Source organism: Equus przewalskii, chromosome 7 (genome assembly GCF_037783145.1).
Source record: "Equus przewalskii isolate Varuska chromosome 7, EquPr2, whole genome shotgun sequence".
Lineage (NCBI taxonomy): Eukaryota > Metazoa > Chordata > Mammalia > Perissodactyla > Equidae > Equus > Equus przewalskii.
This window is the reverse complement of record NC_091837.1, coordinates 38,922,602-38,948,905: the sequence shown is the minus strand read 5'-3', so window position 1 is coordinate 38,948,905 and position 26,304 is coordinate 38,922,602. Positions and strand designations below refer to the sequence as shown.

The following is a 26,304-nucleotide window of genomic DNA, read 5'->3' as shown; positions in this document are numbered from 1 at the left end:
ATAATGAATTGGAACAGATTCTCACTCCAAATTACTGAATATGGAGCATCTTCTATGTCCAAGATACTGTGCTAAACACTCTGAAATATGTAAAAAATAGGTAGTCTGCATACAAACTCATTCTAGTGAGAGAAGGCATCGTCAGAATTTACAAAAGGTAATGATGATTCAGCTTCATAATAAAGGTTGAAACAGTATAGTAGTATAAAACATTTATTTGAGCTGGCAGGATTTGGAAGGGATGTGTGATTTCTGCAGGTGAAGTAGTAGAAGCAGAGGAGGGTAGGAATTCCAGGGTGATGGCCCAGATGTAAAAGGACAGGGACGTGTTCAGGCAACAAGATGTAAGTAGTAGTCTGATGAAAGGTTCATTTGGGGAGCTAGAGAGATGGGAGGTTAATCTGCAATCATACTTTGTGGTCACATTGTAGAAGGCTAATTCCCTGGGAGGCACCCCCGGCCATGGGGCTTCTGCAACCTCTACTCAATATCTAAGGAGGTTTGGATTTCACTGGGAGTTCTATTTCTACTTTTCAGTTAGAAGGTAAGGTTAGATAATAGCTAATATTTCTTGAGTACTCTCATGTGCCAGTGTTGTTCTAGGCACTTTTATGTGAGTTAACTGATTTAATCCTCACAAGAAACCTCTGAGGCTGGTGCTCTGATTAACTCCATTTTACAGATGGGGAAACTGGCAGGTTAAAGCTATTTGCCCAAGGCTATACAGCTAGGAAGTCAGAGAGCCAGGATTGAGATCTAGGCAGTCTGGCATCAGAGGCTTTCCTGCCTGCAGATACTTTGGATTATAGACCCCTGTCACTAGAGAGTCCTACCAGGTTATTGAGCATTGTGGGGAGAGCTTTGCTCACTTGATTTTTATGGAGGAAGGACATTTATTGAGTTGGGTACCAGGGATACAAGGTGAATGACGGTCTGGAATATACAGACATTCCAGCACTTCACCTCCAATGTATGGCCATGGTGTAAATAAAGGAGTTAAGATACTTTGTGAAACAAGGGTGGGTCATTACACTCAAATAGCATACTTTCAGCTCTAGAGCTAAGCATTTGGTTTATTTTTCAGGATTCAGAAACTTGAGATTTTGTCCACTTTCTCTGTTCATTGAGTGTGGACAAAGGTAGTTCAGGGGTAATTAGGCTTTGCGACTGCCGAAAGGCTGGACGGTTTCAAGAAGAGATGTCAAGAGAACTGCAGAGACATCACTGAGTTTGACAGGAGGCCAGCCTGATAGATGAAAGCGAGTGTTAAAGTGGTGCTCAGGACCAAGCCAGATGACGTGCAATGAGTGATAAGGTGTGCAAGTGGAGACATGGAAGGAGAGAGAGAATGGTCTTAGGTGATAAAACAGAAACAAGGAAGGTTTCGAGTTTTGGGTTTTTTCCTTCCTTTTTTGGATAGATGCGGCCCTTTTCAAGGCAGAGAGAAAGGAACCAGGGGAGAGGGTATCCAGAATTGATAGGCAATATTGTACAGGTAGAAAGGAAAGTGATCAGATAGATGTCTCTCACTCCTCTCTTCCCCATGCTAAAATTAGGAGTAGGGACTGTTCAACTCAACTTTGTGTTTTTCCTTTTCTCTGCTCCCAAGTGTGTTGCATATCTTAAACATTCAATAACTGTTGGATGGATGAAGTTCAGAAGTTAGCTTTGGAAAAGAGACTCTCCCTCTGAGACTGTATGAAAGAAATTTTGAGATAAAGGAAAGCAGAAGGTGTGAAATTGAATCATCTCTATGGTTTCAGTAAAGTAGTAGTTAAGGGCTTGTGCTGAGCAGACGTCGGTGATGGGGTTTGTGGCCTAAAGAGGATGGGGAAACGAGGGAAAGTAATTAGGGGTGAATTGTGTCATCTCCTCAGCCATTTCCACCCGAGACCAACCTTACTCTGTCACAGAGGCCATTAGGTGTAGCGAACTATCCTGAATTGGATTTCGAGGAATGATTTCCTAATTGAAGCTTATTAGCAGTGTGTAACATAAGGCAAGTGACACATTTCAGTGTCTAACAAATGGTGACAGAAAAGACCTGCACTTAGGAAAGGACAAAAAGGTGGTAACAATAATAAACTCAGGGTAGTATCAGGTTATTTGGTCACGGGAAATATTTGTATGTAAGGTGAGTGACAGTGCTTTGGGGTCTTCCAACTAAGTTAGATAAGCGTTAGTTTCAATTTGGCCCAGGCCTTGTAGCCTTGGAGGCGGCGCTTTCAGTTCACCTTATAGCGGGAAGGCCTTCCGCCGGGCATCAAGCATTGCTCAAGTGCGGCTCCGGATCTGCACAGCGCGGCTTCCTCGCTTCAAATCCAGGGATGCGCAGTCCTCGCCCAATCATCGGGTTCCGCTCGCCCCGTCCCTTCGCTCTGTCCAATCCAAAGCCGACTCTGAGTCCCCGCCCCTCGGCTGGTGCCGCGAACAGACGTAAACCCGAGGGGCGTGCGGTACGGCCGATCCGTGCGGCTACCGACGCTGGGGGGCATGCGCACGCGCGTTTGCAGCTCTGCCGAGACGCCTTTGCACCCTGCAGACGTTCTGCCCGCCTCTCGGCTCCTGCAGTTAGGGGTCGTGGCCTCGGTGAGAAGGGTCTTCCCTCTCTTGACGTGCGGTTCGGGAGGAGGCAGGCGAATCCACTTTTGGCCAGCCTTTCGGCTGCCAGGCTGGCGGGGCAGTGACGGTTGGGCCAGGAGCTGGCTTTGGGGCACAGGCTCCGGGCCTGGGGCTGCGGGGGGCTGGCCTGAGTCGGGCCGCTCCGCTCCGTCCACCCCTTCGCACCCAGCCCGACTGCCACGCTCATTGAGTTTAATTGGACGCTTCTATGTCTGAGGCTCTTGGGCAAGCTTGAGAGATGGGTTTTGAAAGATGCGTGTTTTGATTTTCGGGGATGACATCCTTGTCCGTCCATGTCCGTGCCCCCCCGCCCGCGGTTGCTTCCAACTCTTGAGGAACAAACGCGTTGTGCTTTGCTCTGGAGTTTTCTTTTGCAGAGTGGTCTGTTGACCTGCCGTGTTTGCCTCTTACGTAGCATCACCGGTTCTGTTTCTCATTTTTGTCTAAAACTTTGACCCTGGAAATAGTATCATTGTTAACTAAATACCAAGGGGTCTGCCCGGATCGTTCGGTTATTGACTTTTGGTTTCTGCTAGGCCGCGTTAACATTCGCTTTACTACATTCCTTGCATCTGATTTCTTTATGAAAAAAACTTGAAATGAGACAGTGTTTAATATCGTTCTGTTTATGGTAAGCTTTTAAAAGTAATGTACGAAATGCCTACCTAATTCTAAAGTGTATCTTAAAATGCCAATAGTAGCTGATGAGTGTTGGGAAAGTTTGACTGTGTTTTTTCCCCACAGTTTATACTTGTAAGTGTGTTTAATTGTACATGCAGACCTCCAGTTAACGACTGGAGTAAGTGATATTTTACATATCCAGAAATGTAATTAGAACAGTTAAGTATTAGTAACCTCAAATGGGAAATTTGAGGTTACTAATTTAAGGAAATAGCAAGGGAAATCCCAAAGATGGTTACTTAATTCAAATATATTTAAAGGAAAAATAATAGGAAGTTCGAGAATTTTCCCTTCTGGGAAAGCTTTAGGAGTATGGTATGTCTATGGATGGTTTAGAACAAGTGTAATCTTTTCTGGAAACAAGGGAGCCTAGGTATTAGATTACATCCTGTGGAATCTTGCACTGGGTTGTGTTACTATTGCACCTGTGACAAAGCTCGATCCAAGCACTTAACGCTATGTCTCATAATTGGTAGTTATTGTCAGCTCCCTGAGGGTTTTTGTATTCTTGGTGCAGGGAGAGTGTCTTTCCTGATTTGTGTTTGATAAAGATTGTTGCCAGAATGAACCTTACTTAATATTTGAATTTTCTTGGATTTGACTCCTTCTAAGTAGGGATAACTCTTAAAGAGTTCAGTATATATTTTAATGTGGTTTGTATATTTGTAAATGAATGAATAACTTAGTAATTACAGGAGTAGACACTGGGGGACTAATGCAGTAGTTCAGATTAAAACGTGATGGGCAGCACGTGCTGGGAATATAGAAGTGGATCTCAGCTCCAGAAATACATTTGCATTTAGAAGCATTAGAATTTGGGAAGAGGACGGGTGTATTTTGAACATGCTTCGAAGAAGAAGGATCAGAATGGTTCCAGGTGTCTGGCTTGTATAGCAAGAGAATAAGGATTTGAGTTTGAGATAGATGTACACTGCATGACATAAGATCTGAGGTCAGAATCCTGGGTATCCCTAATATGTAAGGAGCAGATAGAGGAAGGGGATGTCAAGTGAGGTATAGAAGTAGTAATTTTGGATTCTTCTAAGACACTTGGCTGTGAAAGGAAGGTGAGAAAGTGGTGGCAGGAAGTGCAAATGAAGGATGGGAACAGGTTTTCCACCTCCTCCAACCTAACGGGAGAGTTTTGAACATGTATATAGAAATTAAGAAGAGGAAATAGAAATATCGAAGAGAGGAAAATACTGGGGCATGTCTGAGAGGAGGGTGCTTACATGATGATTGGTGATGAATTTGCTGTGTATTGACATAGTTAGAACACATTCAGTCATTCAGCAAATTTATCAAGGGTCTGCTCTGCATGGCATTGCTTTAGAAAAGAATTCGGTGGTAAAACAGGCTGAGTCCTTGCCCTCATGGAGCTTACATTCTGGTACAGTCATGTGCCACATAACGACATTTTGGTCAACAATGGACCACATATACGATGATGGTCCTGTAAGATTAGTACCATACAGCCTCATACCACATAGCCCATTTCTAGGAACATATTCCTGCCATTAAGTGACATGTGACTGTATGGGGAGGAAATAGTTAAAGAGGTGAATTATATAGCATGCCAGATGGTGGTCAGGACTACAGAAAAAAGAAATGGCAAGCAGATTGGAATGCCATGCTAGACTGTGTAGATTAATGAGGGAAGTATTGACCGGAAAGTGGACATTTGTACAAAGACAGGAAAGAAGTGAAGGAGCAAGATAAGAGTATATCTCGGGCATTGGTGTACTGGGCAGAGGTAGGAGCAAGGGCAAAGCTCTGAGGCAGGAGCTTTGTTACCCTACCAGGTTTGTTTTTGCCCACTGCCCAGAAAGCCAAACACCAAGATGACGAGATTACAGCAGAGAGAGGGTTTTAATCCAAGGCAGCCATGTGAGGAAGCAAGAGCGTGAGTCTCAAATCTGCTTCCCCGAAAATAGGGACTCAGGGATATTTATGGGGTAGGTGGCAAGGTGGTCTGAAGTGTGGAGATAGATGATTGGAGGTGAGGAGAGGTGAGGTAATTGCTGATCTGCACGAGTGTGGTCAGACTTCATGCCTCTTCATAGGATGTGTGCTCAGAAAATGGCAGCATTAGTGTGATCTGAGGGTGGAGTTTCTAGCCTCGATGTCGAAATGTCCCCTATTGGACATCAGCGCAGGCCCAGTTGATTAGTTGGTAGTCTCAACCGGCCTGGAGTGGACAGAGGGGTTCTAATTCCTGAAGAACAGCTCAAACACCCATTACCGCAGTGAGCCAGGCTCTAGGGAGATGATATCTATAGAAACCTAGTGGGAGTCAGAGATATTGCCTAAACAATGGGTGGGTTAAACAGCTAAAAGCTGTAATAAGTAATTGCAAAAAGGAAAAAAACCTTTAGTTCCTAGCTACTTAATCATCAATGGCTGACTGTTTGCCAGGTTCATTCCCTCTTGTTCTTTGGTATTCCTCATTCCTGAGTGATTTGGCACAACGACTGATCTAGCTACTTCCTGCTGAGTTGGGGCATAGATCTGGGTTAGAGGAATGAAACTGTTTAGCACTCATTTGGAAATATTCTCTTGTTCTTGGCTTCATGTTGACATTTTGTATTATTAGAATTTTGTACCTTGCTCAACAGTTTTGGAACAACATCTAAAGGCACATTTTATAATTAAGTATTGGACCAGAAGGATGAGAAGTATGGACTACCTGAATTTTAACAGTCCCTGAAAACTAGACCTAATCCTAGTGGGGTCTCCATCTGATCTCTAGGTGAGGGCAGACATCTGGTCTTAGTTCCTGGTAAGTCTTTTGTTTTACTGGATATGCATCAGAGACAGGAGCAGCAGCCTATACTCTGATCTTTCACTTGTCATTGATGATGGCTATTAACATAGACTCTCTGCCTGGGGGTCATCACATTCCTAAGGAACTCAAGAGAACAAAGTTATCAACTTATAGCATCTGGGAGGGGCCATAAAATCTACAGAGCATGTCTGGGTTAATTAGAGGTCCTTCAAAGTTACAATATGGTTTCTTTTCTACAATATGGCTTCCATTTTGTCAACCTTGTGTTAAGCTAGTATCAATTCCTCCTTTTGTTGTTCATCCTCAATCTTGAGGGCTATCCTGTTGATGAGGGGTGTAGGTTGTTCCATCTCATTGAACCAGTCTCTTAGTAAGACAGTGATGCAGGTGGGCTCCCAAAGTTAGGCATATATTGTGTAAACAAGTAACCAGGTATTTAATAAGTCTTTCTAGAGGGACAAAAAGAAAAACAAGATTCATGGTGGGAGCAAATTATAAACCAGCAAATTATAAACCTTTCTGAGCCCAGGCAGCAGCCAGTCAAAAAGATTTCTACGTGTCAGAGTTGAAGCGTCTTTTGCAGTTTGAAATGTCTCTGATGACGTCCTCTGGTGTTCAGGTATCTTATACAGCAACAGACACAAAATCTCTCAAGTTTATATCAAGTTGTCCAGCTTTAGTTTGCAAGGCTTTAGGAAAAAGGGCAGGTTCCATTCTCAATGATTCCAAGTGAAAATGATGGGAAAAAATTGAAAACATTAGTTTGGAGATTTGTAGCCAGATATTTCAAGAGAGTAGAAGAATTCAGGATCCAGTCCAGTTGACAGATAGAGAAGAAAAACCTCAAAGACAATTATCAGAACTAGAACCTAATATCCATGAATGTGTACTATAGTTTTTATTGAAACGTAATTTTTCTCTCTAAAATCACCCTCATTTTTATAAAAGATAGCCAAATTAAGACTAACCTGTTTGCAAAATAAGTTTAATTTCAATAAACTTGGCCCAATTATTTACATAAGTACAGCAAGAATAGCCATTGATCATAGAGGTTCTTTTAAATCCACACTGCTGGAACTTTTTACAAGGAATCTTAGATTGAACTTTAAAGGTTTCTTGAGGCCAGGAAAACCAAATCAAAGACTTGTCATCAGATTTTGGCTGCAATACCTACAGAGTTGGGTGGATTCTTCTCTTCTTGAGGTCTGCTAAGGACTGACTTTTACTCTGAATGAGACAGGAAACCAGTGGAGGGTTTTGAGCTTAGTGACAGTAGTTGACTTGTTTTACAGGGGTAACTTTAATGTGTGGAGAATGGGCTAGGAGAAGAGTGGAGGCATGGAGACAGTCAGCAGGCTGTTGCAGTGAGTAGCCAGGCAGGAGATGGTGGTGGCTTGACCAGGGTGGTAGGAGTGGAAGAGTGAGAAATGGTAGGTTCTGGTTATGTTGTTACAGTATAACCATTGGGATTTGCTTAGGAATTGCACGTAGAATGTGTGTGTGTGTGTGTGTGTGTGTGTGTGTGTGTGTGTGTGTGTGTATGTGAGAGAGAGAGAGAGAGAGGGAGAGAGGAGTCAGTAATGATTAAAGTTTTTGGTCTCAGCAACTAGAGGATGGAGTTGTCATTTTCTCTGTGGGGAAGACCAGAGAACAGGCTTTTCTTGAGATGGTTGGAATGAGATGGAATCAAGATTCAGGTTTTAGATGCCTATTACATATTTAAGTGAAAATACCAAATAGACAGTTGAACATCTGAGGTTCAGGGCAGAGGCCAATGCTGGAGATAGAAATTTCCTGTGGTATTTAAAGCTTTGAAACTGAGGGCAATCACCCAGAGAGGGTGGGTAGATGGAAGACATCCAGGACCAAGCCCTGGAGCCTTCACTGTGTGGAGGTCCAGGAGATAAGGAGGGACCAGCCAAAGAGAAGGAAAAGAAGCAGCTGGTGAAGTTGGAGAACCCAGACAGCTATGTCTTGGAAACCAAGTGAAGAAAGTATTTCTATGAGGAAGGAGTGTGAATCCCATACTGTTAGGTTAAAGAAGATGAGGACTCAAAATTGACCGTGGCATTTTGGGGTTGGGCAACAAGGAGATCAGTGGTGGTGTTGCCAAGGGTTTTGGTGGGGTGGTGTGATGAAGACCAGCTTGGAGTGGGTTCAGGAGATGACAAGATTGGAAGTAGTGGCCAGTAGTGATTTCTTTTTGGAGGAGTATGTGGTAAAGTGAGTGTAGATAGGTAGACGTGGTGGCAGCTGCAGGGGGATAATAGGGTGTGAGATAGAGGAAGGCTTTTTAAAAGGTGGGAGAACTAACAGCATGCTGGTGGGAATGACTGCACAGAGAGAAAGTTGATGATGTTTTAGAGGAGGGACGGTTGCTAGAGTGATTGTCATTGTGTTGATGAGAGGGGTTAGGATCAATTGCAAAGTGGAGAGGTGGGCTTCCTACAGGAGCATGGCTACTTCATAATCAAATAACCTTTTTAGATCTCTAGTGGTCTTAAAACTTTTTCTACTTTTATAGAGTAATTAAATTAGTCCATACTACCTAAAATCTTTACTTCAATGCGTTTGTCATTGACTTTAGTACAGTCCTTCATTGTCATCCATGGTACCACGTGTGGTAGCTCTTTGAATATCCTTCTAGGCTTTAAGCCCTCTCCCTTCCTCTGCTACTAGGCTGATGGGATCAATGCTTTCCTGGGCTACAGAATACAGTCCGGGCTTCCTAATACACTATTAAAGACTGTTAGGATCTGGGTCTATGGTTTCATTCACCATGTTGTTTTGTATGCCTGTTGCCAAAATACACTGGAGCACTTGCTTTTGCCACCACGCACTTGGTACTTAGAGCAGATTTTGGAGTCAGACCTGGGTTCAAATCTTAATGATTGTACAACCTTAGGTAAATCTAGCTAATTTAGTCTCTGAGTTTGTTTCTTCATCTGTAAAATGGGGACAAATGAGTTACGGTAGTAGGTATGCAATAAATCTTAATTCTCCTCCCCCTTTGCTTATGTTTATTTGTTATCCTTTAAAGCTCCTTCATTTCATGCTTTGCCTATAAAAATTATGCTCATTCTTCAAGTTACAGGGCCAGTACTCTCATTTATTAAGACTTTCCTGATGTAATTTACTTATTTTCTTTACTGAATTCCACATAGCCCTTTCGTGATAAACACTCCGAAATGTTTTTGAGATTGAGTAACATCTCCTGAGTACTGTGGTCAGGGTCAGCTTGAACCAATGGCCAGTGTGGGCTGGAGGTTCTCTATCAGTAGTTCAGATTCTTTGCCAGTGTTTTCCAGACTTAGTCCTTTGTGTACCTCTTTTACCATTTTTGGCCTTGTCCCTGTGCCAAATATACTTAAAGTTTTTCTTTGAATGGACTCACTTTTTAAACCCTTTACTCGTCCTTAACAGTAGTCTCTGAAATCAGGGGCTAGATTTCGCTAGTTGTTTTTCCTATTCCATGTTAGAATGAGTACCCAACGGGTAAACTTTTAAGTACATCCTAAAATAATCTGTATAAACCATCAGTGTTGTGCCTTCTTTGCTTCTTTACTAGATAAGTTTGTAATTCATATCCCTTGCTACGGCAATCCAAGAGTAAATTAGGCTGTGTTGTATTTCATTATTATGTGAATTATAGGAAGATAGTTTGATGTTTATATTCTCACCTATAAAGTAGCAAAGTATTCTGAGAATTACTTTACCTCAGAATGCTTGCCAGTAGTATCCCCTCTTAGTGCTGTTCCCCTAAAATTATTTTTTTCTAAGATTTATCAGTTTTCTAAGATTTGTGAAACTTGTACTCTCTTAATCATTTGACAACATTTTATAGTAAGATTTGATTTATAAAAATACTTTTATTGTTGCAGTGAGATGGAAGATTTTCGAGGTATAACTGAAGAGTCATTTCCGAGCTTTCTCACCAATTCATTACTTGCTAATAGCGGGACTTTGGAAAATGTCACTCTTTCTTCAAATCTTGGCTTGCCTGTTGCTGTTTCCACACTTGCTAGAGATAAATGCAGCACTAATAACAGGTGAGAATTATTTGAACAAATCATATATTTTCTTTTAGGTCCATAAAGTCTGCAATATGCTGATACTTTTGTAAAATTTCTCAGGCAAGCTTGAGCTTTTGCTTTATCTAAGGGAGATGGCCATATACGTAAAATTTTTAGAAAAAATATTTAAAAACTTACCCTTTCCCTATTCCATTGCCTTATCAGTGGTGGGTAGGTGGGTGTGTGATTGAGCATCAGGGACCATTTGGTCTACTAAGTGTTTTTTCTGTCCATAGTGTTTTGGATTTGTATTAGGTCAGCCTTATTGGTGGCTGGCAATTTGAGTTGTGTCTCCAAATGTGGTGTGTACAGTTCACCCAGCCTGTGTGATGTGTAGTTTGCCCATGCTTAGATATCTCGCCACTTTTCTGTTCTCCTCCCAAGCTAACGTTTGATAAGGAACATCTTCTTTACTTTTGGAATGAAGGGGTTGGATTAACTCTGTAAAAACTCTTTTAGCTATTAGATTTCTGTGACTCGCTTGTTTAATACATGCACACGCCGTTGCTGATCCGTAGGTTTTCAGTCCTTTGCACGTAGGATCATGGTTTTGAACACTGGCGGCCCTATTTGTTTTTATCCCTGATGGTTGGTTTTACAATCACGCAGCGCTATGACATGGTGAATTTTAAATGTGCATAATTTAACTATTAACAACTAAAACAAAATTTTTTGTGTGTAGGTATTCTGATAACCAGGCATCTTATTTAGTAGAAGGGGGATTTTCTATTCCATCTGAGTCATCTCCCAGTAGCCAGTGTGAAGCTGAACCAAGAGAGAAGTTACAGCTTAGCTTCCAGGATGATGAGTAAGTTCCTACCTTTGTCTTGCTCTCACTGTGTTACAAGCAGGTCTCACCGTGTCTTATGAAAAATGAAAGTGTGATGGTGTCTTTGATGAATTCTAAGAATCTTTAAGAATTTTCTTTATATGATTTTAATCACAAACACTTTTAGTCTTTGAAAACACTTTTTCTGATTCTAAAAGTAATATATGCTCATTGAAAAAAGTAGAAAATACAGAGAATTATAAGGAATACAATAAAGGTCTATAATGCCACTAACTAGAGAATAGGTGTTGATTACATTTTTATTTATAATCTTCCAGACTCTTTTCTATGTGCATATATATAAAATTTTTTTTACAAAAATAGGATTAAACTGTACATACTGCTCATAACTTGTAAAAATTAATATATTGAGCTCACCTTTCAATTACAATTAAAAAAGATATGTGACATAATGTTATGGCTCTACCATATGAGGCATTTAGATTATTAGAATTTTGCTATTGTAAATTTAATGATCTTCTTTATTTATACATATATTTTGCATACCTACCAGATTATTTTATTAAGATAAATTCCTAGGATTCAAATTACTGAGTTACAAATATTTAATTTTGATGACCATTACAAATTACCACATTGCTGTTTAGAAGACTTGTGCCAGTTTACCCTTCCGCTAGAAGACGTACATGAGAATGCCTACTTCTCTGAGCCCTCCTCAACATTTGGTGGTATTATTTTTTATCTTTAATTTTAGAAGTAAAAAAACATTATACACACGTATAAATGCATAGAAGAAAGTCTGAAAGGCTATAAACCAAAATGTAAATTGTCTTTATCTCTTGATGGTGGTATTACAGATAGTCTTAAAGCTTTCTGTGTTTGAATTTGTAATTGACTATTTATGGGTTGAACATACTTAAATGTTTATTCGTTACTTATGTTTCTATTGTGAATTGTCTCTTGATAATATTTAGATGTAAGCACTTTCTATATCTTGAAGATGTTAACTCTTTGTATGTTCATTCGTTGAATGTGTATTTTTGACTGAGTGCCTACTATGTGCCAGGTACTTCTCCAAGTGCTTAGGAAATACCAGTGAACAAAACAGATATTAAACAAGAAGACATTAAAATAAACCAACTTTATAGTAGATTAGAAGGGAAAAGTGCTAGAAAAAAATAGAACATGATGAGCAGGATTATCAGGAAGGCAGAAGCTAGTCAGTGTGGGTCTTATTGAGGAGGTGTAAGATATGAGCAGAGACTTGAAGGAGGGAGTTAGCCATGCGGGCAGCAGGAGGAAGAGGTTTCAGGTAGAGGGTGCAACCAGCATAAAGGCACTAAGGTAGGGGCATACCCAGTATATTCAAAGAGCAGGAAGGAGGCTGGAATGGGGTGAGCCAGGACTTTGACTTTGAGTGAAAGGGGAACCCATCAGAGGGTTCCATTTGAGTTGTGTTTTGAAAGGCTCACTCTGGCTGCTGTATGGAAAACAAACTGTTGGGAGGCAAGACTGGAAGCAGGAAGGCCTTTTTGGAGGTTGGATTATCAAAGTGGTGAGGTAGATGGAGAAGAGAAGATTGCCAAGGCCTGATCTTCAGGGTGCTTCAACATTAGGAAGTTGGGAGAGGAGGAATAGCCATAGAGACTAAGGAATAGTGATCAGAGGTAGGAAGAAAACAGAGTGTCTTGGAAGCTATGTGAAGAAAATATATAAAAGAAGAGAGTGACCCAATTGTGTCAAATAAAATGAGGACTAAGAAGTGACCCTTGGAATTAGCAGAGGATAGGTCATTGCTAACCCTGACAAGTGGTTTTGGTGGAAGTACGGGGAGGCACAGTTACACAGTAGAGTGAATTTAAGAGAGAATAGGAGGTTAGTATTGCAGACAGTGAGAGTAGATGACTCATGGAGTTTTGCTGCAAAAGAGTGCAGAAAAGTGGAGCTGTGATGGCTACTGGGTGTAGTGGGTCAAAAGAAGTTTTTCTCTTTTTTTTTGTAGTGGAAGAAGTTACTGCATGTTTGAATGGTAATAGCATGATCTCCTGGAAAGGGAAAATTTGATTATGTGGAAAGAGAAGGGAATTGCTGGAGCAAAGTCTTTGCGTAAATGAGAGAGGCTAGGATCTAACGTGCAGTGGAGAAAATGAGTTTAGAGGGGTAGGCCCATGGATAGTTCCTCTGTAGTAGGTGGGAGGGTGGACTATGTGGGTATGTGTGGTAAGAATCTGTGGGAGTTGTCTTTTCAGTGCTTCAGGTTTCTCAGTGAAGTAGGAGGCTTGGCCATCAACTCAGTGAGGAGTTAATTTGAAAGAGAGATATAAAATAATCATATGGGAGTGTGGGATGGTGAAAGGACAAGGGAAATAGTAGGATTGTCAGACAGCATTAGGGGCCCCACTCTAGGACCATGGTCATAAATTTAGTGTGAGGCTGCTCAGTGTGATGGTGATGTTTGGTTTAAACAGGCTTGCAGTTTGATGAAGGCAGTGAGGGATAAGGAAGTTGAGGGTGTTTGATGATTGGCCATGGGATTTAGGTTAAGGTAGAGGAGAGGATATCAAAAGGATGAGGGAGAGTGAACTGTGGCAGTATGAATGGATTGGAGGCTTAGAAGGGGTCAAAGGATTAGAGTTGTACTAAGGCAGGTACTAAGGCAGATGACCCTTCTATTCAATCACTTGGCACTCATAATTTTGAGAGCTGTTTTTTCTGATCTTTTCATTTTCTTGTAATGGCCCTTTTTGTGGATGTAATAGCTACTTGAATGTTTCTGAGAGTTCTAATTGAGATTTTTCAAAGTTCTCTAAATTATTCCTTGTCTCTGGGGTTATTTGTTCAGTTTTTCATCTTTATTTTTATCTCTTGAGCTGCTCCTTCTCCTGTGTCTGATTTGTGGCTGTCCTCTGGGTTGCTAGTGGAGGCATCCTCGGCTGTTGTGTGTCCAGGTCTCATTTCTTTTGGGTCCTGTGTGAGTGGGACAGTACTCTTGGGCAGCAGTACTTTAGGGCAAGCAGTCTGGGAGTCTTAAATTCATGCCAGGTGTTTAACGCTTTATTCTGGGCTGCTGTCATCACCATAGCTTCATTCTGCACAGAAGTGTCATGTGCCTTGTCTGGAGAAGAGCCTTCCTCCCAGGTGTTCAGTGTCACGTTGATACTGCTGTTTTGTTTGTGTGGGTTGGGGAGCAGGAGCAGAGTACTGCCTGGCATGGTCGTCTGATAGACTTCAGTTGACCCCTCCTTTCTGCTCTCCTCCTGGCTCCCTCCTGTCATCCTTCTGACTCTAGTCGGGAAACTTTCTGCGGTTCTTCTTGGCTGATTTGTTTTCTGGTTCTGGGTCCTTTTGTTTTTGTTCTGGACAACAGCTATTTTTTCTCCTGCATACCCCATCTGCTTTTCAGATTGTAGAATCTGAGGTAAGCTTGGGCTGGGAATGGTAGCTCTCATCCAGATTGCTTTACTTTTACAGGTTTCCTTACTGTCATTTTAATGGACTTCTGGAAGTCGCTCTTGCCGCTTTTACTTAAGCTTAGGACTTGATTTGAGAAATTCTTATGGGCAAATAAAAACAATGGAAAGCTATAGGTTTGAGGAAGTAAATTGTTTTGAGGAGTGGCAGTGGTTAATTTAGAGTGCCCTTAACTGTCTCTGTTACTCTGAAGTTCTAAAGGTCCGGCTACATGCTCTTCTCAGGAGAGGGCTTTAAGATTTGAAAATTAACCTAAATATCTGGACTTGCTTTTATTTATCTCATGTCACCATCTTGCCTCCCCCCACCTCTCTTTCTTTCTGTCTTTTCAACCATAGGACTTTGTATCCATTTGTAGTCTTTCCACCTACCCCTTCCCTCCCTTTTACTCAGCTTCTATTTGGGGTGAAACTTTCCTAGACCTACCTATGAACACACGTTGGGATTAAGGTAATGGCTTTCTGTGTACTGTAGCACCCCAATAAAGAGACAGCGAAACTGGGAAGTGAATTAAAGCTGGGGATTTGCCTCAGGCAGAAAGAGTTAAGATTTGGAACATATGGAAGGGCTATTTTCTTTTCATGCATCCTGGCCAGATCTAAGCCTGGCCCTAGGTATCAGTTTTTCAGATGATGAATTTGTTGTATTTAGAGGCTTTTTCCTAAAGTTGCATTCCTACCCCTCCTTATTGCTGGTGAAATGGCTGTGGGTGAGCTGTGATAGACCCAAGAGCTTTTGCAGTAGATTAGAAGGAAAATTGGCTTTAAGGAAAAACATTTTCATCCATATATAAAACAACAGAAGTAGAAAGATGGGGACAAGAACCAGTGACAGGAGCTAAAAGTACAACTTTTAAAGCATTTAGTTATTCAGAGAATTAGCTAACTATTTGGCAAATATACTGGTATCCTTTAAGTCTACCTTGATTTTAGAAAGCTGAGTTTTTCTCTAGCTGTGATAGATTCAGAGATACTTAGGCGGGAAAGGAAAAACCTCATTTCTTGAGAGGCAGAGTAGCAATATGATATTTGATTTTGAAGACTACATCACTGGACCCAAAATGATGCTGCAGTCCCCAGGACACTCAGAGCGTTACCAATTGTAGTTTCTGGCTAGACCCAGAAATGTTTCTTTTCACTGTATCTATTTTTTTCTTTTTGAGAGATGAAATACATAATAGATAATAGATTAATAGATATTTTATAGATTACCGAAGGTAACTAACATTTTATCATTATTCTGCCCTAATAAAAAAGTTCTATGTCTAAGAAAAAGAACTATATGGAAAGTCAACATTTGTCAGATGCTGTCCTCAAAGAGTTAGCTTTTCAAAGAGATACAGCAAGAACAGAAGAGGAGCAAACTAAAACTGCAAAATCCTTTCAGAGCCAAGATCTTTTTGGTCGGATTTCACCACTGGAACAAATGCAAGGTACTGAACTATTAGAAATTAATTTCTTAATGTGTATATTTTAATTTCTTTTCTCATTTCTCTATCTTTGGACATGTATTTATCTTAAGCTATCATATGGTAAGCTGAAAATGCTTTTGTTTGGCATTTGCCTATTAATATCATGTTTATAATACTTTTATAGGAAAAAGTCTCTTAATCAATCTCTTAATTGACTTTACTGATTAAGTTGAAATCTCCTTTCCTTCGGAAACCATGCTGCCTGATTGCCACAGCACATTTTATATTCAAGACAAGGAGACTGTTTCTAATACACCTTTCATATTTCCCCCCACCAATTAATTTATCTTCTTCTCAACAGTCATTTTTGTTCCTAAACTTGTTTTTATATAAACTAGTGAATTAAAATTCTAAAAGAAATTGTTTCTAAGAAAACCAAGTTGAATGCTTTGGAGTCATTTGAAAAATTGCCATCAAATTAGATCTGGGAAAGAAACTGTAAAAATGTGGGGAAAATTATAAAATAAATAAATTAAATTTATAGGCTTTTGCTGTCAGATTGCTTTTAAGTACTCTGTTCTCTTCAAAGAAATCAAAACTAGAAATTGAAAACTATATTATAGACTTATGTAGCAAAGTAACTTCAAACTGTGGTTCAATACTCAAAAACCCTTGCTTGCGCCTAATTATAAGATTGGTGAATCAATATGCATTTACATGTTTAAGTTAAAAATTTCAAGAGATTTTTGTATTTCTTGAAGAAAAATTTCAAATATATATGAAAGTATAGAGAATGGCATTAACTCCTCACACTCACAGGCAAGAAAATAAAAAAATGGGTAAACTAGACTTCATCAGAATTGAAAACTTTAGTGCTTCAAAAGACGTTATCAAGACGGTGAAAAGGCAACCCAAAGATAGGAGAACATATTTGCAAATCATATATATGATAAGGGACTAGCATCTAGAATAAAGAAAGTCTTAAAACTCAATAGAAAGACAACCCAATACTGTAAATAGGCAAAGAATTTCAATAGACATTTCTCTAAAGAAGCTGTACAAATGGTCAATAAACACGTGAAAAGATGCTCAACATCTTTAGTTATCAGAGAAATGCAAATCAAAACCATGAGATACCGCTTGCCACCTACTAGAGTGGCTATAATCAAAAAGATGGGAAAGAACAAGTGTTGGTGAGGATATGGAGAAATTGAAACCCTCATCCATTGCTGGTGGGGATGTAAAATGGTACGGCTGCTGTGGAAAATAGTTTGACAGTTCTTCAAAACATTAGACATAGTGTTACCATATGACCCAGCAATTCCAGTCCTAGGTGTATACCCAAGAGAAATGAAAACATACGTCCACACAAAAACTTGTACATGAATGTTCATAGCAGCATTAGTCGCAGTAGGCAAAAAGTGGAAACAACTCAGATCTCCATCAGCTGATGAATGGGTAAACAAAATGTAGTATGTCTATAGAATGGAGGAGTATTTAGCCATAAAAAGGAGTGAAATATTGATATGTGCTATGATATGGATGAAGCTTGAAAACATGTGGAAGAAGACAGACACAAAAGGCAACATGCTGTGTGATTCCATTTATCCATAGATAAATCTATAAATACAGAATAGGCAAATCCATAGAGACGAAGTGGATTAGTGGTTGCTAGGACTAGGGGAAGGGGCGAATGGGGAGTGATTGCTGATGGGCACAGTGTTTCTTTCTGGAGTAATGAAAATGTTGTGGAATTAGAGAGTGATAATGGTTGTACACCTTGTGAATATACTAAAAACCACTGAATTGTGCTCTTTAAAAGGGTGATTTTAGGGTATGTAAATTTTATATTAGTTAAAAGAAAAACTCCCCATATACCCATCCCTCAGTTTCAGTTAGTATAAGATCTGTCATACTTGCTTCATCTCTTCTGTTCTTTTGTTACTTTTTTTCTGATATTTTAAAATTCCAAAAGTCATTTTATTTCTACATATGTTAGTATGTATCTAAGTATGTATCCCTCAGTTTCAGTTAGCATGTAAGACATTTTCTTACATAATCACAGTGGTGTATTAACACTGCTAACAAACTTAACAGTTCCTTTATTATCATTTGGTACTCTAGTCCATGTTCAGTTACTAATTATCTCAGTTGGTTTGCTTGAATTGGGGTCCAAGGAAGGTTATATTACGTTCTGGGACATTTGTTGTTGTCTCTCTCAAGTCAGGGCCTTGTTGAGAAAAGCAAGATCAGTCACCCTGTAGATTGTCGCCCTATTTGGATTTGTCTTTTTGCTTACTTATGGTGTCATGAGTAAGTTTGTTTGTTTCCTTCTTCCTCATATCCCCCATAAAGCAGCAGTTAGCTTTAAAGGCTTGATTAGATTCATATTCAAGTTTTTCTAGTATGTATATAATTTTTTACACTTCCCCACTGTAATAGTTTTTTAATTTAACCAGTGATGGGTTGCTATACCATCATTTGAAAGTATTCTATTCTATTTCAAGGGAAGAGTGTTTAGTTCATTAATTTTGTTATTTTTAGGTATTATTGTGTATTTGGTTGATAAAATAACTTGGTCTTTCAGTTTTTGTTTTTTTCTTAAACAGACTCACCTGTTGATTTTTGTTTACCATCATGGATGAATGATAAGGATAACAAGGTAATGTGTTATGTTTGTTATCAATTACTAGAGTGTTATTAGGAAAGTGAAAGTCCCTATTTCACATATATAAGTGCTAAGTAGTATTAATATTAGTTAGAAATCTTCTACTTATAAAGAGCAGAAATGCAACCTGCTGTTTCAAGTAACCAGGATGTTGAGAGCAGTGCTGGTCCAGGGCCTTTGTATTCCTGGGCTTCGTGTGTCGTCAGGACTATCTCCACCTCTTCTCTACTTCGTTTTGTGCTGGCTCCCTCTAGAATGTTGACTCCACAAGGGTACAGGTTTCTCTGTTGTTTATTGTATCCGGAGTGCCTAGTACATAGTTGGCACTGAATAATTTGTTGAATGATAGGGAGGCTGTCTTCATCTGTAGGTAACCTGAATCTACACTTTTAACATTCATGATCAAAAAAGAAGAGCGTGATCTTTCTTTGAGGGTAAATTAAAAAAAAAAGATAAGACAACTCTACTGAGCTCTTGTGTCAGACATCTCCCGCTGTTTAAATCACTGTGCCAGGGGTGGGTTGGGATGAAGTACTCTGATTTATGAGCCTGTACCTTGTGTCCACTTCTGTGTGTGTGTGTATGTGCATACACATGCATCAGTGTATGTACATGTACAGATAGAGGAATGTGACTGACAACCCCACCAGGACCACATGAAGTATAAAGAGTTGAGTTCTTCACAGGAAGTGGTGCTAAGCAGATAAACAGTTTATGTGCAACATAAACAGTGAACTGGGATTGCAGGCCTGTAGTCTCATATTTATGATACTTGTTGATAAAATATCAACTAAGTACTTTAAAAACTTATAAAAAGGAGGTGTAATTTTTGTTTTACTTTCATAAGAATTTTTTTTTTTTTAAGATTTTACTTTTTTCCCCAAAGCCCCCAGGTACCTAGTTGTGTATTCTTAGTTGTGGGTCCTTCTAGTTGTGGAATGTGGGACGCCGCCTCAGCATGGCTTGATGAGCGGTGCCATGTCTGCACCCAGGATTCGAACCGACGAAACCCTGGGCCGCCTGCAGCAGAGTGCGCGAACTTAACCACTCAGCCACTGGGCTGGCCCCATACTTTCATAAGAATTTTTAAGATTATTTTCATGAAATGATTACAAAAGGGGCTAAAGTAAGAGTTATTTCCCAATACCAGGGGTTGACAAACCGTAGCTCATTGTTCAAATCTGATCTGCTGCCTGTTTTTGTAAAGTTGTATCAGAACACAGCCGTGCCCATTTGGTTCTGTATTGTTTATGGCTCCTTTTGGGCTACAACAGCTGAGTTGAGAAGTTGTGACAGAGACTGTGTAGCTGGCAGAATCTGGAATAATTTACTGTCTGGCCCTTTATAGAAAATGTTTGTCAACTCCTGCGCTGTATGCTTGCTCCCTATATGTAACCACTAATAACTTTCAAGTGTGACAGATGTGTTTTTAGAGGAAGTAAAGATATAGTCAAATTGAAATGAAGTCAGAAAGTGTGATTTCTTAATCATTGAATTTAATTCTTCTTCTTTAACAAATTATACTTTACTTGCTTAATTTTAGAACATTTATAAAAAATGGCTTCTAAAGAAAGAGAACATAACTTTTCCATATGGTAGGTAATTTATTTTTTTAGGATAGTTGAAGAATTGACTTCCTAAAAGTATTAGAAATCGTTGATAATAAAAGAGAGGGACCATAAAACTGGAAAACAGCAAAACAAGTGTAGAAACACAAGATACTTGATAAAAGGGGTGAAAAAGTGAAAGCAGGGGGATAATAAATATGTGAGAAAACCTTAGATCAGAAGGAGCCACTATTGCATTTGACTTTTGGTTTAGCTTTGACTGTCTAGGCTGCCACGTCAGCAAAGGAAATGTTTTTGTAGGTCTCATTGTCTAAACTGTAAGAGCTATACCACTTTATTGGAATAGAAACGTTTTGCAGGGTCTCTTGGCCCATGTGTAAGGCACCAAGCAGGGCAGAGTGGATAGAGTTCTCAGTAGCAGGTGTGACCAAAAGGGCAGAGATAATTTATATATTGTTCTTTCTCATGTAGATTTTCCCCAATTTTTTATTATGAAAAATTTCAAAACTCAGTGCTTATGTTCCACGGCAGTAGCCCCTTATGCCCCTGATGCCTTAGATCTTTATGAGCATAACTCAGCACTGTTATGCTGTGTGCAGTTATGCGATTGCATTGAGAGCTCATGTTTTTCTTTTAAGAATTAGTGTGCATTTTGCAGTCTAATTCTTAAGATGATATTGTTTGATATATATTTAATATGATTGTGAAATAAAATCGACGCTTAGAAGGAAACGTTATATTTTATTCTGGGCCTTGAGTGTCCTTAGCAAATTGCTGTGTGCCCTTAGGGTTACATGGTCCCTGGGTTGAGGAACAGAGAAACTGATTGTTCCAGTCTAAGTTGCTGAGTCCAACTTTGCTATTATCTTCACTTCCTATTGCAAGCCTAGTGTTGCTCAAATTCAGTTGTGTATTAGCATACTAACTATATTACTAGGTCCTCCGAGCGTGTGCACACAATATGACGTTAGTGTCTCATTGGATGAGTTGGGAGGGGGTGTGGTAAGGGGGCAGAAAGAAAGGTATCAATACATATAAAATAACTAGTCCTTTGTCATTGCCTAAATTGTGAATTACAGATACAGAGCACTTTGGAGGTCTTTTTTTTTTTTTTTTTGCAGCCTTGTACTGTCGTCTTCAAAGCTGTGAGTGTGCTTCTCTTAACCATGTGTTATTTTTTTTATAGATTGTTATTCCTGATGATGGAAAACATTTTGAAGATAAGAATCCAAACAATGACTTAAGCCATACTAGTTTAATAGAAAATGAGAAACTTATGTCACTGACAAGCTTGGAAGGTTCTTCTGGTACCGTAAAGTAACTTGTGTTTTCCTCGTCTTTTCTTGCCACTCCACAGCTTTCTGCTTCATTCAAAGTAGTTATTATGCCAGCGTTTTCTTTCTTTGGCTTTTCCTTTACCCCCTACCTACCAGCACTCAAATGGCCACTTCTGTTAAGTGATGGGATTTTTAAAAACTTATTCCTGTATATCAATCCTGATATGATTATGCTCATCCCTCAGCTTAATATCATTATGGTACAAAGTAGTCACCTTAGGTGCTACTCAGTATGAAGCAGTATGTTAAGAAATTGGGGAACAATGAAATATTTAGCCTCTGTTCTCTGCAAGACCTGCCAAGTAAGAAAAGAAATGCATAGCTTAACCTCGGACTGTATTAAGTATATCTCAACAGTACAAACTGGGGGAATCATAGGAGGGTGACAAATTAACTTTGGTTAAAAGTATTTGTGAAGTTTTATTGAAAGAGGATGCAGTTTTTCCTCTTTCTTGAAAAAGCTTGTCTGCGATAGGCCCTAGTATAGATACAGGAGGAAAAGTATAGTTCAGGAAGCGGGAACAGCTTCAGCAGTGACCCAAAGGTGGGGCATATAGAATGTGTTTGGGGAATAGCCAGTGGTTTTTTGTGGCAGATTTGTAGCACCTGTAGGTGGCTGAATTGGAGAATAAACCCAGAAAAATAGGCAGGGACCAAATTATTAATGGCTTTGAAGGCCAGGCTGATGAGCTGAGTGGGCTAAATAGAAACTAAATTCAGGACAGGTTTTGCTGCCAGTGTTTGTAGATATTTTTGCATTGGGGAATTGTGCAAAAGGAATTGTTGACCTGAATTTATACAGGTCTTTGTTTTTCTTCTTCTTCTTTTTTTTTTTTTAATTGAGTTCATAATAGTTTATATCAATGTGAGATTTCAGTTGTACATTATTTCTTGACTGTAACCACGTAAGTGCTCCCCTTCACCCCCTGTGCCCACCCCCCACCCTCCTTCCCCTGGTAAGCACTGAAGTGTTTTCTTTGTCCACGTGTTTTTTTATATTCCACATATGAGTGAAATCATCTGGTGTTTGTCTTTCTCAGACTGGCTTATTTCGCTTAGCATAATTCCCTCTAGGTCCTTCCATGCTGTTGCAAATGGGATGAATTTGTCTTTTTTTCTGGCTGAGTAGTATTCCATTGTATATATATATATATATACACCACATCTTCTTTATCCAATCATTGGTCGATGGGCACTTGGGTTGCTTCCGTGTCTTGGCTATTGTGAATAGTGCTGCAGTGAACATAGGGATGCATATGTTACTTTGGATTGTTGATTTCAGATTATTTGGTTAGATAGCCAGTAGTGGGATAGCTGGGTCATAAGGTAGTTCTATTTTTAGTTTTTTAAGGAATCTCCGTACTGTTTTCCATAGTGGTTGCACCGGTTTGCATTCCCACCAGCAGTGTGAGAGGGTTCTCTTCTCTCCACACCCTCTCCCACATTTATTATTTTTAGTCTTAGTGATTACAGCCATTTTAAGTGGTGTCAGGTGGTATCTTAGTGTAGTTTTGATTTGCATTTCCCTGATGATTAGTGGTGTTGAACATCTTTTCATGTGCCTATTGGCCATCTGCATATCTTCTTTGGAAAAATGTCTGTTCATCTCCTCTCCCCACTTTTTGATCAGGTTGTGTGCTGTCTTATTCTTTAGTTATGTGTTCCTTATATATTATGGAGATTAATCCCTTGTCAGATTTATGATTTGCAAATATTTTCTCCCCATTGGTGGGTTGTCTCGTTGTTTTGATCCTAGTTTCTTTTGCCTTGCAGAAGCTCTTTAATCTGGTGAATTCCCACTTGTTTATTTTTTCTTTTGTTTCCCTCGTTACAGGTCGTTGTTTTAGTAGTCTAGATTCTTACAGATGAAATAGCTAATTCAAAGGTTATGAGCACTTTTAAGGCTTTTAATGTTGATTACAAAATTATCCTCTTGAAAAGGCAGTGACAACTTTCAAACTGTTAGTGATTGAGAGTTCTAGTTTTATCTTGCCCTTGTTGGGCTGGGTGTTAAAATACTGAAAACCAGAGCCAGTGTTGTTTTACTGGTTTGTTTGTAACTTTTTGGTTTTGATGGAGGTTGAATATTTTTTAATCATATCTGTCACTGTTCAACTTTGTTATATCTTTTTTCCTTAGTTCCTTTCTCAAGATCAAATATTGTTTGAGGTTTCATTTTACATTTAATCATTAATTCACCTAGAATTTATTTTTACTTCTCCTATGATAGGCTTATCTATCGTTTTTCGATAGTTACCCTTTGCCATACCATTTTCTGAATAATCTGCCATTTTTCCACTTTTTCAGTTACTGCTTTAACTCTTGTCCAATTTTTTCTCCATTTTATTAATAGATGATGATATTGATGATGAAGAGTTTTATGATGATCATTTGGAGGCTTATTTTGAACAGCTGGCGATTCCAGGAATGATATATGAAGATCTGGAAGGACAGGAACCTCCAGAAAAAGATTTTAAGTTGTCTACAAGTGATCCTAGTCAGGTATGTTCCAGTCTTTATGGTTTTTCAGAAATTTGACATTAGGAAATTATTACTGGTCTCATTGGATGTTAACATAAAACTTAGTCTTTTGGTTTTATTTCGAATCTTATTTTTCCCAGATATAAACTGATTCCCAGAAATACCTTTCCCGTCCTTTGCTGTTTCTTACCTTTCCCTCACATACAGAGAAATTAATAGTACAGTGAACATCTATATACCCCTCATCCAGATTAACCAATTGTTAACATTTTGCCATCTTTGCATTTTCTTTGTCCCTCTGTAAGTTATGTACTTTTTTACTGAATCATTTGAAAGTAAGTTGCAGATATTATAACATTTCATCCTAATACTTCAGCATTTATTTCCTGTGAATAAGGACATTTTTCTACATAATCACAATTCTGTTATCTAACTTTGATACACTAATTTAAATTAGTATACAGTTCGTATTCAGATTTCCCCAGTTGTCTCCAAAATGGCCTTTTATTGCTTTTGATCCACGATTTAATCAAGGATTGCACTTGCATTTGGTTGTCACATCTCTTTATTCTTTAAATTTGGAATAGTTCTTTCATGTCTTTGAAAAACTTTTGTAAAATCTAGGCTCATTGTTTTCTAAAATGACTCATCTTATGATATATCTGATTGCTTTTTTCTTTCCTAATTAAACATTTTGGCAAGAATTCAGATGAAAGATTTTTCTCATGAACGATTAAACGGGAAATGTTGTGTACTTCTCATTACATCACATCAGGAGATGTATGAGTCTGTCCCACTATTGATAATCTTAGTTAATGCAGTATCTGCCAAATATCTACTGGTGAAGGTGCCTTTCTTTCCCTCTTCGTTATCAATAAATAATCTGTGGGATCATACATCGAGGTCACGTGAAGAACTGGTTTTAGTATCATGTTGAGGCCTCCCAGAAACAGTTATTACATTGGTGGTGACAATGGTGATTTTTCCACTTCCTTCTACATTAATTATCAGGCATCCTTCTGTAGGTACTGGAGATAGTAGAAGGCATGTAGATGGTGTTTTCCCATTTTCCTCTAATATTTGGAGAATTGAAAAAGAGAAAGAAAGGGCAGAAAGTTTGAAGGGTATTGCTCTGCATCCTGTGGAGTAAGTTCATATGCATTTTCTTTAAATTTTCTGTGAAAAGGATAAAAAATCTTTTGTATGATATGAGCTGACTTCTGGAAAATAGAGAGGATTAAAAAAAAATCCCTAATGATAATGTTTCTGTGTGTGTGTATCTTTGATATCAAGATTATCTATCAAGATTATATTAAATATTCAACTTATGCATTTTCTTAAATTTAAATATTTAATGGCTTGCATTTAGACTATTCATTTGAAAAGTTCTTTAGCTCAGTGCATAACATTAAATAAAAAAGCAAAGTGATCATCTTTAACTTTGCTCTGGCCTGTTTTTCATTATTTCATATTTTTCTGTTTGTTAATGGTACCCCATTACTCCTACACTTAAAACTTGGTAGTCGTTTCTCACTTTTATCAATTCTTTGTCTTTCTTTTTTTTTTTCCTAAGGAAGTTTTGCCCTGAGCTAACGTCTGTTGCCAGTCTTCCTCTTTTTTGCTTGAGGAAAATTGGCCCTGAGCTAACATCTGTGCCTGTCCTCCTCTATTTTATATGTGGGTCTCCACCACACATAGCTGACAAGTGGTCTAGGTCCACGCCCTGGATCTGAACCCGGGAACCTGGGCCGCTGAAGTGGAGTGTGCCAAATTTAACCACTACACCATGGCTCTCTTTGTCGTTCTTTTAAAAGTAAAGTATGCCTCAGTATTGTATGATGGTTTTTAATTTATAGGGAGTGTGTGTGTATATATAGAGAGACAGTTGTTTGATCCTCACAGTGATCCTCAGAGTGTATTAAAGCAGCAAGTGATGGTGGGATTGTCATTTTAAAGGCAATGAAGCTCAGAAGACCGAAGTCTTGTCAGTATGTCCTCAGGACCATGTCTTAGATTTATTCTTTCCTGTTTGCTTCCTTTACCACTACTCAAGTTCAAGATGCTTCCACCATGTGTCTAATTTATTGCCCTATTTGCAGTATTTTTACCATTCCATTCTATTTGTCAACACTAGGTTAATGTTGTTACAATGACATATATATGTGTGTATATAATATTCTTTTTGTCTCTGTGTTTCAAATTAATAATCCTTAAAGTACGTTAAAGTCTGGCCCAGGGTTAGTTTTTCTCTTGCATATTTCTTCTACAAATCCCTGTTCCTACTTTTTTTCTCCCTTCTTCCCTTAATCCAGATTATAATTATCTTTCCAGTTTTAGGTAGAGCAAGTCCTTGGTTACTTTTCAGTAGGTCTAGACTACATCAATTTGTTTGAATTTCTGTTATTGAGATTGTATTC

General features: G+C 39.0%; 1 protein-coding gene across 10 annotated transcripts in view; it reads left to right on the top strand.

Moving 5' to 3' along the window:
* The first annotated feature begins 2,420 nt into the window (after positions 1-2,420).
* The window catches only part of CEP192 (centrosomal protein 192), a 114,774-nt gene continuing 90,890 nt past the window's right edge, over positions 2,421-26,304 (top strand). For 8 of the 10 annotated variants that reach the window (XR_011542559.1, XR_545667.2, XR_011542558.1 and 5 more), the window contains exons 1-7: positions 2,421-2,589; positions 9,970-10,137; positions 10,844-10,969; positions 15,679-15,854; positions 18,443-18,495; positions 21,256-21,376; positions 23,760-23,908. Coding sequence is in view for 5 of the 10 variants with exons in the window: in XM_070629561.1 (XP_070485662.1) it covers positions 9,974-10,137; positions 10,844-10,969; positions 15,679-15,854; positions 18,443-18,495; positions 21,256-21,376; positions 23,760-23,908 (789 nt within the window). In the remaining 5 variants the exon portion in view is untranslated. Of the gene's footprint in view, positions 2,590-9,969; positions 10,138-10,843; positions 10,970-15,678; positions 15,855-18,442; positions 18,496-21,255; positions 21,387-23,759; positions 23,909-26,304 lie in introns of those variants that run through there. The other 2 variants (XM_070629563.1, XM_070629562.1) reach the window with 2 other exon arrangements.